This window comes from Euprymna scolopes, chromosome 6, assembly GCF_053919585.1.
Source record: "Euprymna scolopes isolate OS-2025 chromosome 6, ASM5391958v1, whole genome shotgun sequence".
In the NCBI taxonomy this organism is placed as follows: Eukaryota; Metazoa; Mollusca; class Cephalopoda; order Sepiida; family Sepiolidae; genus Euprymna; species Euprymna scolopes.
Window position 1 is genome coordinate 11674082 of NC_136487.1, and position 15467 is coordinate 11689548.

At 35.8% G+C, this 15467-nt stretch overlaps 1 protein-coding gene across 3 annotated transcripts in view; it reads right to left on the bottom strand.

Annotated features, from left to right (window-relative positions):
* The window catches only part of LOC145277510 (retinoic acid receptor RXR-alpha-B-like), an 88884-nt gene that overhangs the window by 17374 nt on the left and 56043 nt on the right, over nucleotides 1–15467 (bottom strand). For all 3 annotated transcript variants that reach the window (XM_080128932.1, XM_080128933.1, XM_080128934.1), the window contains exon 3: nucleotides 1844–2017. In XM_080128932.1, coding sequence (XP_079985058.1) covers nucleotides 1844–2017 — 174 coding nt within the window. The remainder of the gene's footprint in view (nucleotides 1–1843; nucleotides 2018–15467) is intronic.

Genomic DNA, 15467 nt, shown 5'->3' on the forward strand with positions numbered 1-15467 from the left:
CCCGGAAAGTACCTGACTTCTGATACAATCCTTTGTACATATGAGAATCAGATGCGTTTTAAGATGGCATATTTCGTCCTAATCTGAGGAGGTGTCCCCAGAACACTTTCTTGCCTTGATAGAGTAAATCGACTTTGCAATCTAGTTGAAGATAATCTCTTATATTCTCTACAACCCCATTTTCAGAAAAGAAACTCACTAGTCTTTCTTTATTCTTATTTTCAGGTGTTCTAATCTCCTTGATATCTGATATCCACAGTAAGAACTTTTCTTTCTACCACAACTGAAAAGAATTTTCCTTTCTTCCTGTGTGTAACTAGTAGAAATAAAGAACTTCCATGAACAGAGTTTCTTTCCAAGGACTTTCCATCGGTGGAGGATGTTACTACAGAACTACTTCCCTGCAAACTACAACAAATCGTCTTCAAATCCAATGTCACCAAATACTCGTCATAAACCTTTCTCATAAGAAATAAATTTTTTATATTCCATTCATCATTTTCAATCTTCTCATAATATTTTTCATCATTCAACTGACAATCCATCAGATTAATTCTATTGACATTATAGAATATTCCCACCACCCATAGTCATGAACTGTTAATGAACGGAGGGTCAAGGTAAAGAATTTGGAAAGATGGAAAATAAATGACAACACATCAAAGGCTGTAAATGACAAAGTTCTCTGATTCTTTCTCCTCTGATCTTGAGCGCGTGGGGGAAGAGGTGGTTGGTCACTTTTAATGCATCCAAAACCAAGCTTCTATCTTTACATCATCAACACTCTGATCCCCATCTGGCATCAATTGAAATGGATGGCTCTCGTCTGGGGGAGGCTCCACGTTTTGACAAGCTTCTAGGTTTGACCTTTACTCCTGATCTGAAATGGAACAAGTACATCAGGTCTGTTGCCAAGGACACTGGGAAAATGGTGGGATCCTTCTACCGCTCCAGAAGATATCTCACTACTGATGCAATTCTCTATCTGTATAAAAGCCAAGTACGTCCAAGGATGGAGTACTGCTACCACATCTGGGTAGGAGCTGCTAAAAACAGCCTATACTGCCTTGACAGAGTACAAAATAGACTTCGTGGATTAGTGAAGGATGCCCTTTTCTCTTCCCTGCAGCCTCTCTCCCACAGAAGAGACATTTCGAGCCTGTTTTTGTTTTATCGTTATTTCCATGGCAAGTGCTCGTCAGAGCTCCAATCTCTGGTCCCTCGCCAATCTTTCATGAGAAACACCTGTCTGGCTGAAACTACTGTCAATAATTTTTCCCACTCTTTATCTATGCCTAAATCCAAACGTAGATTCCATGAGCAGAGCGTCTTTCTCAGAAGTGCACGACTGTGGAACTCTCTTCTGTTTGCCTGCTTCCCACCTGACTACAACTTGGATGTCTTCAAGTCCAACATAAACAAATTCTTGACAAACCGCCCCCTTAAGTAAGACACTATCAAATCTCCAATACTAATTATTACTACAATACTATCTCATTGATTACTGTACACGCAATAACCATTATCCCTGAGTGGCCTCCGGGCTTTGATAAGTGGTGACCCCCATGTAAAAAAAAAAAAAAAAAATTGCAATGAAACGGACAGTTGTTTTTAGTTAACGTATTGATGAGTACCATTATTTTGTTTTAAGTTATCAATCGCTTGATTATTTTGTTGGAAAAAAAAAAAGATAATATTCATTCAAATCCTAACGCTGTACCATTACCCCCCCCCCCCCGCACATGTACGCATGCCATGCCAGCATTCTCGTGGTACACAAACATGTTGAGATACTGCAGTAGAGAATTAGTTATGATAAAAATATTTTTGAAAATAGCTTTACCTTCTGTTTTTGGGACCCTGTCTGGTGCTGCATTCACAAGTCCTTCTAATAAACTATCTGTCGTTTGATCACTTGCTACGCATCGTATTGGTCCATCAGAACTATTGCTGAATTCCTCAATTCTCCGTCTTTTATGCCGATGTTTGCCACCAGGTGTACGATCTTCTCGAACAGCTGAAATAAATAAGAATCAAATGAAAAATTTCAATATATTTTGTAAACGAAGCACATATGAGTCTGTGCTGATGATCTTTACATTTCAGTGTCAAAAATAAAAAAGTGTAAACTGTGCACGTCTTGTTGCACATACATTCGCTTGAATTAGCAAAAACATCCTAAGCCAATCAGATGCATTTATTTGAATTAGCAAAAACATTCTAAGCCAATCAGATGCATTTATTTGAATTAGCAAAAACATTCTAAGCCAATCAGATGCATTTATCTGAATTTATAAAAAAGATAAAAATTGCCGTTTTCGATCCATATGCATAAAAAGCCAGATTTTTCTTCTATAAACCGTTAAGCTAAAATCCATGACAGATCCAAGATCGACATTGCCTCAGCTCCCCTCCACCCGTGTTGAGCCTTTAAGCTGCTGCTAAGACAACTCCCTCATATGATTCTCTACTCTGATAGCTTTGTTCTGCCTTTGGAATTTCCTTCTTGTTCTCCTGACAAATACCAACATGCAGAAATTTAAATGTAATGTGAACAAACATCTTACTGCTCAACTTCCAACCCACATTGCCGCCTATAAATCTGGTCCCTATCACAATAATTATGCTTCAGTGGCAATATGTCTTGTTAGGGATAAAAAAAGCAAAAAGCAAAAAAAAAAAAGATGACATTATAAACTTAGATTACGACATTTTAAACATATGGCATAATTGCATTGACAGTGTTCCTGTCAGATCACCAAAGTTAAGCAACATTATTAATGGGTGACCATTTGGGAATAACAGTTGCTGTATGTGCTCTCCACTTATCTTGGCATTATTTGCAGTTGTCCTGGACTTTTCCTTGTCATTGGAATGAAGCAGTGCCAATTCAGGACGCGAGTCATATAATAGGCCGATCATAGAGGGAGTGACAGTTGTGGCCAGTGCAATATATAGAATTAGAAATTGGAGCTCATTATTTTTAGATTAGAAGTTGTTAGCACAGGCGGTCGTTTGTTTTTAAAAAAGTGTCATACCAAAATTAGAATTAGCGAGATGAGTGGAACAGGCAGAGCAATCGTTGACAAGGTGTGATGCGAATCACCATGTCATAGAATGATTCATGGAACGCGATTTTAGGGGAAAATTGATACGGGTTAGAAAAGTGTTTGTTTTGGAGAGAGAGAGAGAGAGAGAGAGGAGGCAGATCAGAAAAAGTCCGTCTTTGATTCTCTGAGAACATGGATCGGCAGTCACCTTGTGGAGGCGACAAGATAGAAATAAATGGCAGCTAAAACTATAACAAAATAGGGACCTTTTTTTTTTAATATAGGCATCACCACTAATCAAAGCCAAGAGGCCGCTCGAAGATAAGAGTTAAAGAGTGTACATGAAAACCATAGTGACTGAATAAAACCCATTTGTACAGGAAGAAATGAGACTTGCATCTGTTGCTAGGCATTGACAGAGCTTTTGTTCTGGATGCGATGAACACCGGGACACAAACCACTCAGGCACACGGCTAAGGGGCACGAGAGCAGGATATAAAAGGTACTCCACTTTCGTTTTTATTATCCCCCCCCCAAAAAAAAATGGTTGATGTGCCATAATTGTGAACACTGATGCAATGCGACATGCATGGTTGGTAATTGTGCAATCCTTGCTTCACAATGACATGCACAGCTACCCTTACAGTGGTTATCCATTGTCTCTCAAGACTGAATGGAGGCCGTGAATAATGACAGGTTAAAGGATAGAATCATAGAGCACGGATTGTGAAAGTTATTACATCAGTATGTACTAAGCTTGTTTCCTTCAATAACTACAAGAAACCTTCTCTACCACCAATAGCAATGGCCAAGAACACATTGCCTGAAAGTACTTCTTTTAAACTCCTCGGCCTAACGTTTACAGGGAATATGAACTGGAATAGATACATTGAGAGCATTGCCAAGGCTGCTGCAAGGAAGGTTGGCTCCCTCTATCGTGCTAGAAAACTACTAACGCCTGACAGTATCCTATACCTCTATAAGGCAACCATTTGCCCATGTATGGAGTACTGTTGTCACATCTGGGCTGGTGCATCTGCTGCTTGTCTCTCGCTCCTGGACAGGGTTCAAAAGAGAGTCGCCAACCTGATAGGTCCTGAACTGTCATCTAGGCTTCAGCCTCTGTCCCATCGACGAGATGTTGCATCCCTCTGCCTGTTCTACAAATACTTTAATGGTGAATGCTCTGACGAACTGCAAACACTTGTACCTCCCCAACGTAACTACCCCCGACAAACCCGACAAGCTACTAAGTCTCATCCCTTTACAGTAGAGATCCCTAGGTGCAAGAAAGCCTTTTACTCCAATAGTTTCTTCCCCAGAACTGCGGGTCTTTGGAACTCCCTTCCGGGATTCTGCTTTCCCAACTGCAATGATATGCAGAAGTTCAAGTGTAATGTTAACAAACATCTTTCTACGCATCTCCCTTCATAATGACCCTGCTAATTAAGTCCCTAATAGTAGCCCCCTGCTTCAAAGTGGCACTGTGCCTTGTTTGGGATGAAAATTGAATTAAAAAAAAAAAAAAGTTTATTCATTAAATCTTTTTTCTTTTTCATTAATTTCTTTCACACACACACACACGCTCATAAAAACAGAAAAACAAAAGAAAAAAGAAAAAAAAATTCTCAAAGTCAAGTTCAAGTGGTTGTTCTTATCAAAAGCAGCTAAAAGAAATATACATAAAAAATATGAAGGTCATTTCAAAAGTAAAACCTCCTTTTTTTTTTAAACTCAAAAAGTTGAAGAGCTAAAGAGTGGGAATGATACCATTAAGACGAGTGACATTTTTTGCTCCAGAATTTATTTTTCTACATAGTCACTACAATTCTCAATGCATTTTGCCAAGAATTTAATGACACATCTTTACTTCTGACATACGTCTGTGACAGGAATTGTTTTCTTAGAGTCTCACACCATCAATATCTGCAACAGAGATGAAACTTTCAGGTCATGAATGCATAAGCTTAGTCATCATAGCAATGCAATTTGCAATCCTCTTGGAAGTATTCAGGTAAAATAAAAAAGAAGAGATTTCTTTTGGAATAGTAACATTTATTGGATCATATGTTGTTTAATTTTTGAACTGAATAAATGCTTTAAAATAAGTCAAAACACTAAAACTTTTAAGTAGAAGAGTAATTTATCTTGCCTTTGATAACATTTGTTTTAAACACCTTTACGTTTTGTTGTCTATAGTAAAACATGCCTGTGATTTTTCAGAATCCTATCAACATGAAACCTCCTGAAAATTCCTACATTTTTACTTCCGTTACAGTCCTGAAAAGATTTCCATTCAAAAACTGCCAGTGTGTGTTTTTTTTTTTTACAATTATGCTTTTGAATAGTTTTTAATTTGCTTTTTTTAGTTGCACTGGTCTTCATAGGATTAACTATCTACGTGGATAATAATTCTTACTTAGTTTCATGGTCTATGACATTTTTTTTTGAAGATGTTTAAGTTTAATCGTCTTGTAATGGAATTGAAAAAAAGAATTAAAAAAAATTGTCTATCGTCTGATCAGATGTGGAAAACAAAGATATTTTTATAATGTTCAAGGGAAAAGAATTTGACGGTGATCATGTAATGACACGCACATATGTATGCGCGCATAGATAGATAGACAGACAGATAGATAGACAGACAGATAGATAGACAGGCAAATAGATAGACAGGCAGACGGACAGACAGATAGACGGACAGACAGATAGACGGACAGACAGATAGACGGACAGACAGATAGACGGACAGACAGACAGATAGATAGGCAGACAGACAGATAGATAGGCAGACAGACAGATAGATAGGCAGACAGACAGATAGATAGATAGAAAGGGTTTTAATGGAAAGAGATAATTTCATAGATAAGTTGATGTGTTATTTGGATGAGATGTGTGTGGTCAGTCAGTTGTTGACAGGCGATAACTTAATCAGGTGGCAGGGCAAAAACATGATCAGCAATCACATGGTAAGCATGATGAAAATGCGAAGCACATAAACAAAAATTTAATTATGGCCATTTCTGCTTTTGTTTCTAACTTGCCCAACAACCACAAAACAAGAATGGATCCATTCTTAAGATATGGCATTCAATCTGCACATTTAGTGTTGAAAATGCCATTTTAAATGTAAGCAGGACAAACCAATTGATTAAATTAAAATTAATGAGTGCTGAAATCAACACTAAATGAATGTTGGTATATATATATATATATATATATATATATATATAGATGGCCTAATGGTTATCGTACTTGACTCACTGTCTTTACGTTTTGGTTTCAATCTCATTTGGAGTATATTTTTTTTTAACTTACAAGTGAACTAGTTAGAAAAAAACATAATACTCGCATGCATTTTTCCCCAGTTTCGATTTTGTTACTTCATTTTTTGTTAAAGGAATTTAACGTTACATTTAATACCTATGGTATTTCTGTTTATAATGAATAAGAAATCTGCATTAATCAAAATATAATATTTATACATATTTTATGACAGGGCTACTTGCTAGTATATATATATTGCCCGGGATTGAAAGAGGATCAATGAATCTTTCATTTTATTGTTATCGAAATGGTGAAATAGTGGCTTGAGGTACTAGAAGCAGATTCCAAAGATCATTTGAAAATTTTTTAATCTACCTCTATTGCGTTTTTTTTTTTTTTTTTGTTTTTTTTACATAGGCATCACCACATTATCAAGGCCAAGAGGCCACTCAAGGATAAGGGTTAAAGAGTGTACAGTAGAAATTGGAAACTATAGTAATCATTAGTAATGAAAATTTGGTAAATTTGATAACTTATATGGAACGGCTCATCAAGAACTTATTTACGTTAGACTTGAAGACAACCATATTGTAGTCAGCCGGAAAGCAGGAAAACGGAAGACAATTCCACAGGTGTGCAGTTCAAAAACCTTTGTACTGACAGAATGGAAAAACTGTTAAATCTCTTTGGGGAACTTTAACCACCTCCCTTCTGTTTTTTGTTCCTCCTGCACTGTGCCATTTTAATAGTCTTATACTCGTTTATTGAATTAAATTCTTTATTTCAATCGTCTTTTGACACTTTAAAAATATATAAAAGGATCCTCCATTGCTCTTTATTTTCGCAATTATTTTTTTTTTCATTGCTATTGATTTTTATTCTGATGATATGATAATCGAAAGAGCTCTAGAGAGATTTCTGCTAATAGTCAAATGTGTTCATATATTTTCTATCTCCAAACACACACCTGTGTGTGTGTGTGTGTGTGTGTATATGTGTGTGTGTGTTTGCATTTTATGGAAAATCATTACATGAGTTTATTAATAAACAGGGCCAATTCTTTATCAAATGACCAATTTCGATTTAGTTCTTAATCGATATCTTGGTCGTTCATGCTGTCTGGATAGAACGTAGGCGTGATTTGGGGTTAGGGTTGAGGTATTATAAAATTTCAGTGATCCCCCACCTCCCTACCAGAGTTACAATAGCCACCAGATCCTGTTAAATCTGCCAATTTCTATTGCTTTGAAAAAGGATTAAAAAAAAAAATTATTTTATCGTTTGAAAATTGCATCCTTGTTTTAGTTTCAATTTGTAATATAAAATATTCAAATAAATCCTTTTTCAAAACTAATATGCAAATTAGTTAATCTTGCTATTTCTATCACATATAAACATTAAAAAGATGCTGCATATATTGTGTAGAGTTGAATTTCTATTTATGTGTCTCCTTACGACGGCAGAGTTAGGCATAAAGTCAGTTTTTAAAGAAGAAAATCAAGCTTCCCAAGAGGAGTACTTCGGATTGGAACAAAAATAAAAATTGCACAGTCTAGAAGGCTTTCTCCTTCATTGACTGAAGACAGAAAATTGTAGCATCAGAACAGATACTACACTTTGCTCTTATTATTATAAAGCTGATGATATGCACAAACACACTACATTCGTTAGAGTTTCAGCAAGAAAAACTAATTCAAAATACAGAAACCTTAAAAAATCTAAAATTACTTCTGGATAATAACTAAAATACGTTATAAAAGTAGTTACATAAAAAAAAAAACATGGCAGACATCTTTATCACAACAAAACAACAGCATACAAATATCAACTAAAATTAAACAATTTTATAATGTGAAAAAAAAAATGCTACTAAATAATAGGTTCATCACTTAGATGAAAGAATAACTATTTACAGAAGGAACCGTGTTACTTTAAATCAAATCAACTTTGAAAACACGTGACTACCGGAAATATCTTGCTTTTCACAGTTCAAGGACTGCGATTCAAGTTGAAAAACTTGTTGACCGATCTGTTTACTGTTCACACCATAAACATGGTAATGACCATGAACCTTTGTTCACTTTTGGCCAAGATTTATTTTTTCAGTCCAAACAAAGAAACTATAAACAAAATATGATGAATGGTTTATTATTATCCCGACAACCATAAAATCTCTTGAATTTTATAAAAACCTATAAAATCTCTGGAATTTTATTTTAAAGAATGGAAAGAAAGATCATATCTTTTTATGGAAATCGCTCCAGACAAAGCATGAAGCCACTCGATATAATGAGCTAACCAGAACAAAAAATGATTATCACAAAGACAGGAGATGCCTATTGGATTTGAAAACAAGGTTATATAGGTAGGAAGAAAAGAGTTAACAGGAATATAGTTCCACAAGCTTGTAGTTCTTGGAAAGAAGCTACTGGAATAGGAAGGCATATTACAATAAGGTATCAAAACAGCGACAAATGAGTCGGAATAAAAGAAGTACCAAATAGATCAGACAATTCTCAAGAACAGATGCCATAATAGCATTTATAGAAAAAACTGAGACCAGTAATATCACACCTGCAAGAGAAGAAAGGATAGGGCTAATCAAATTACAGATAGATTTTTGCACATTATCAAGGACCGTCAAATGGGACAGATTCACCAGCCCAAATATGACAAAAAATATTCCAGACATTTAAATCAATAAGAATTAAAAAAATTATTTGGTTGTGGCAAACTTTTTTGAGCTGTTTCTATTTTCACAGAGATTTCCATTCTGTGTGATATTTGTGTTAGCTTTATCTAACAAAAGACCCAACAATTAAATGGAATGATGAGCTGGACATTTGGATCAACTAAAAAAATTTAAATCAAACACTTAAAAGTTGTCTTTTTCAGTAGACTAGGGATTTTTATCCTCGACTCCCAAAATCAAGAGTCGACCATTCCAGTAATAATCCGGTCCCTGTTGATTTTGTGATGAGAGTTTAATTCTGTACAGTTCTAGGAGGTCCACCCTCCAAGGCCTTACCTGCTCTCTTTGAAAAGGAGTTAGTTTATTGCTAATCAGCCAAGGCGCTCTTATCAGGAAATGCAGACAGGGCTGCCTAGGCATTTTTTGCAAGTCAGAGTGCCCCTCAAATAAACTTATGGCTGGTTGGTTGTTGCGGCGTTCACTCTGAATCGGTTGAGCCGGCTCCATCCAACAAGCTCACCACATTCCATATAACAGCTGACCAGGCGCGGCAGTCAGAGGCTGTTTCCGCTACAAGTGTAAGCCATTTGTGGTTCTATCGGTGGAGCCCATAGAGGCGGGGGCCAAGGATCCTTTCAGTATCCTGTTTTACCATCCTGAGCCAGGTTTTGAGTTAACCACTGCAGTGTTTCTTCCAGTCTGGTAGTAATACTGGGTTGCTGGCTTCACGAATGAGGTCACCTGGATTTTGGTGACGCGCATGGTTGAACCAGTGAAGGCGTTTGGCTAGGAGAGATTGTTGAAAGGAGCGTACCTTGCAACGCGCCCAGACCATGTTGTTGGAGATAAATTGTTGCCGACGGACATGTAGGATGCAGTGCAGGCAGTGATGGTCAAATACCTCCAGTTTGTGAAGGTTACTTGCACACATAGGCCAGGTTTTGCAGCCATAAAGCAGAATAGTGCCTGGTAGATCCTGATTCTTGTGTTGAGCTTTATCTCCTTCTTTAGATATTTATATAGATTGACCTCTTCGAGGGTTTCTGTGTCAAGGACAACCGGCTGTCTTTCAGTTGGAGAAAAACCCGCAGTCAGAAGCTTAAAGGAAGGAAGGTAGAAGAGTCTTGCCTTTGGTAACACTTGTCGAATATTTCTTCTTTATTGTTAGGTATAGTAAAAAATGCCCGAATCTTTTTCTTTTTTAAATGAGGGGTTTAAGTTTGAATGTAGATATGATTTCCGTTTTAGTTCGGAAAATTTCTAAAAGTTTTCCTTTTATGTATTTAATCCAAGTTTTCGATAAACTTATTGTGAGTAAACTCTGAGAATCAATGGTAAAACTGGAAGTGGGATTTATAACCCATTCTGTAGCCATGAGTTTCATGTTGTAAATGAACTTCTAATAAATTTGTATTTATTTCATGTTTTATTGTCAAGAAAAAAATTGAAAGAATCATTTAGGAATTGGAAAGTAGGCTCATAATTTCCAGATACCTTCAAAAGTTAAGATTTTTCCAATTCACAATTAATCCTCTCAACTCTAATATATGTGTGTGTGTGTGTGTGTGTTTTATGTACATACACTTATAAAAGAATATTTTTTTTTCAGTATTTACTTCAGTGCTCAATACTAGCACCATTATAAAAATATACTTTTAGCAAGTAATACAGAAACACTTGTATTTTATTCCTAAGGAAAATTGTCAGATTAATTGTATCTTACTTGCCATAAGTACATTTTTCGCTACATATATAAATATTACACAGGGTTTCATACCTCTAAGAACCAATCATCAGATGTTGATTTATTTCTTACAAATATTTTAACCTAATCATCGAAACAATTGTGTTAAAATAATTCAAATAAACCACAACAGAAGAAACATTTGAACTCAGCACCTTTGGGTAACTGTAAACTTTGATACAACGTCTAGGACCACTCGGCCATATGTCACTAGGACAATTCTTAGTTGGTTTTTGTTAATGTTAAACCTATGTTGTTATTCAAGGTTTTCTCTCTCTATCAGAGGTGTCCAAATTGCATTCAGCTCTATGCTTGGTTTGCTCAGTAGGTTGTTATGTCCGAGCATGTGAGCTGTTTCTTTAAGTTTTCTCACTTTCCAACATATGGCCGAGTGGTCCTAGACGTTGTATCAAAGTTTACAGTTACCCAAAGGTGCTGAGTTCAATCCTGGACGAAGGCAGTGAAAAAGTAACATTGAAAACAGAGAATCTGCAACTATGTCCCAAAGCCTAGCTGGAGTCCAAACACGGTACCCCCGTAATAATAATAAAGGGTTGGGTTCGAGACTCCTAACAAACGGTTCCCCAGTTCGATACAAAATACCTGACGAAGGCCAGAGGGCAAAACGGCCGAAACATTGTGACAATAACAACCAAGATGAGGAAGTCAGTCCGACAATCTCAATCAGTATCAATAATGTTCAGAAAAAAATACTTCCATAAAAATATCCTTGTTATCCAAACAATCTTTAAATAAATAAAAAAAGTCACCTTTTTATTTTAATTCTAACAATATCTTCCATCTGTTTATTGAAGATTGATCATTCTTATTATTTGGATTCTTCGGACTACTGTTCTCATTTTGAGTGTTATTTTCACAACGTTTCGGTGAATGTAAACTTTGACCTTCTTGTTGAACTCCAAGAACCTTTCTGTCGAATGCAGGAATCTACATGGAATTTCAAACGGAACTCTGTATTTAATCCATGGAGGTAACATATTCATTTCGCCAGCTATGACTGGGTAGAAGTCCAAGCAATTTGGGTTCGTGGCGTAGTGGATAGAGTATTTGGTAAAATTCAATTATAAAGTTGAGATTGTAGGTTCAGTCCTCAATGTTGGTGACTACGATTGCAAATTACTTCAGATTTCTATTCAGTCATGGTTGATGGAATGAGAGCATGTTATCTCTGTGGATTAAATAAATGGTTCTGTTCCAAATTCTCAAATTTGACAGAAAGATTTCAAAGTTTAATAAGATACACCGGAAGAAGGCCAGAGATTACAATCAACCGAAACATTGCGAAAATAACACTGAAGATGAGATCAGTAATCCGAAGAATTCAAATAATATGAATAATCAATCCTCACCATAAAAATTTAGAAACGTAATAAGAATTATCACTTATTAGCATAAAAAAAACGCTTTTTTTTTCTTTTTTTTTTAAATAAAATCCTTTTATGATGTGGCACCATAAAAAAAGCACCAAATAAAATTGAGATTGATAGCAAAAGTTGGTTCAGAAATGAAACAGCTGTAAATGGCAACAGATGGTTTTTCTGAAGTAGTATTTACCAAAATATTGAGTTGATGACCAAGTGGGATAGTTTACTTATCTTCATCAGAATCATATATATATAAGTAAGTAAGTTATGAAAATATATATGGCAATTAAACTACACAGAATATTCCGCATTTCATCTTTGTGAGAATTCGTCAGGCATAAGCCTGACGAATTCTCACGAGGATGAAACGGATGTCTGATGAATTCTCACAAGGATTAAACACAGAATATTCTGAGTAGCTTAATTGCCATAAATATTTTCATAACTTACTACCTAGCTCTACTTATGTATTGAGCACTGTTGAATACTGAAAATTTTCACATAAAATTATATCTTCGTATATTAATTTATGTGATTAAATGAAGCAGTCATATATATATATATATATATATATATATATATATATATATATATTAGTTATCCACAGAAAGACTACTTTGCTATATCACAGCACTTCAGTGCAGCTAAACTAGCACTCATTTCAAATCAGGGATCAAATCTACAGCCATCTAGTTGGCTTATGGAATTGGTGATTGCAAATGATCTCATGAAATGTCTACTTAAATAAACATTTGACCATTACTTCTATAGTGCTTGAGTTTTTTTTATTTATTTACAAAGTGTTTTGCTTTAGGCTAATAAAGTAGCAGGCGAATAGCACTTTATCATAGTTGACATTGTTTATATAAACGATGAGATTTTCCTTCACCATGGTACAGTGGATCAAAGCTCAGTCTCAAAAATAATCAGATATCAATCTCTGTGAATGACTATGTATGAAATATGATACCATAACACGAATAGGCTTGCAAGATGATAATAGAGTGGAACGATAAAATTATTGCCCTAGAAAAGATGACATGATTCCATTTCTGTTTGATGAAAATCAGTTTTCTTTTTTTTGTTGCAAACCATCTACTAGTTGGCCATTGTATACAAATCTCAAGAGCGATAGAAGCCTTCTATCATGTCTGAAAGTGACACAATGTTCAACAAACGAGATCGGAGATGCGCCACTATACAACTCATGCTCTCTACCGATCTAAGTAGATCATTGCTAGCACCCTCAAAATGCATCACTGGATTGCCACGTATAATAGGGATGTGCTCAGGATCATGAAAAAGTTTCTGGTGATGGTTATGGTCTTTGGTGTGGTTGTAAGTAAGGGCCACATTTTGCCACCTCACATAAGTCGGCTTGAAAGTCAACACCAAAATGTATCTGAATGTGCTGAAGAGTGTGGTGATTCCTTGGTGCAATCAGGTGACCGCTGGCCAACCCTGGGTGTGTCAGCAGAACTCTGTGCCAACCCAAAGTCCAAAGAGACCCAGACTTGACTTCAGAAGGAATGCTACGACTTTGTACCCTTCTCTGACTGCCCCCTCCTCCCCCGACTTGAACCTGCTGGACTACTTTGTTTGGTTATATACGTCAAGAACATCACCAACATTACCTCCTACAACACCAAAGCCAGCCTAATCGCACCCATCTGCTGAGTATTCGCTGAGCTCCCACCAGTGCTTGTGGAAAAAGCATGCTCTCAGTTCTGAACCTGTATCCAGGTGGTGATTGAGGTGGAAGGTGGCTACATTGAATAGATATCAGCTCTACTACATAATCAAGTTACTTGAATTGATTTTTTTCAATAAAAGTTTTAAAATAAAGTTACAGGGTTGTTTTCTTTATCGTTTCACCTTGTATAACCCAAAGAGCTTGCCAGACAATAATATAACCCCAATGGGCTTAGAGGATAATAATATAATGCCAATGGGCTTGCCCAGATGATAATACAACCCCAATGGGTTTACCCAGACGATAATATAACCCCAATACTCTAAAATGGATGAAGCAGCAGAGTTGTAAAAGTTATGCTGCTTGTGTATGGTTGACATAGCTTTTCAAGTGAAAATGTCTTTTTACTAATATGTGCTGTACTAAATTGTGATGGAGGATGCATGGAAGTGCCCAAAAAAAAACAGTGTGTGCGTGTTATTATTAGACACCCCTTGAGATACAGAAATGCACTCGCCCAGAGCAATATAAAGACAACACTAGTAATTGCTCAGTGGCTTCATAGGTCACTCTTAGTTCATATTGGCATTACTGGTCGAGTTTATGTTAACGTTATCATTGGAGTTCATATTGACGTTGCTTTTGGAGGAGATTATTCAGTTTTCTTGCATTTTTGTTTTCGACACATAAATAGTATCAGCTATACCTAATTTATAAATAACAGATTCTACACGGCTGCCGTTGATTATAATTGTTTTCATCTTGAAAATGTGAAGGTCAACAGATGGCATTTGTGATTCTGAAGCGAGATCGAAATAACTTAAGAGGTTAATCCAAATTGCACATGGATTAAGCTTTTAATCAAACAAGTTGCGGAGATAAAATATTAATCACCTTTCATACCAATAAATTCGTTAAAACAATGGACAACTTTTGGAAGGTGCATGCAGCAAGATTTTAGCATTTCTTTTTCAATTAATATCTACAAATAATTTATTTCCTAAAATAATCTCAAGAGTTCTCTGAGAGTGTAAACCTCCACTGCAGCTATACCTGACTTAATTAATCAGTCAAGTTTCAATCTTTGCTCAATTTTTTTTCATATTTTGCACTTTAATATTTTTTCAACACTTCCTTAGGCCAAAAGCAACTCATGGATGATGGTTAGTGAGTTTTTCAGTTGGATGATGAAAAAGAACTTTGATAAATTCATAGGATGACATATATGTTTTTATTTTTTAAAGTCAGGTCCATACTGATTTGATATAGTGCTTCTGTATTTTTGAGATGAGGATTGATAATTTGTATTATTTGGATTGTTCAGACTACTGTTCTCATCTTTGTTGTTATTCTCACAACGTTTCAGCCAATGAAAATTTTCTTTTTTTTTTTTCAACAAACCATTCTTTCCATCATTCACGAATAAATAAAACATATCTGTGTGTCTAAAAATATTTCATCAATAAATTCTAAAACTACTGGTTACATAACACTGAAATTAATAGGAAATAGTAATCATACACCAAGGATGGATTATAACAAGTCAAATCTTTGTTTGGATGGATGAATAACACGTACAGAAATATGTCGGTAAGTTGAAATGTAAAATGTTCATTTCAATTTGCCGACATTTTTC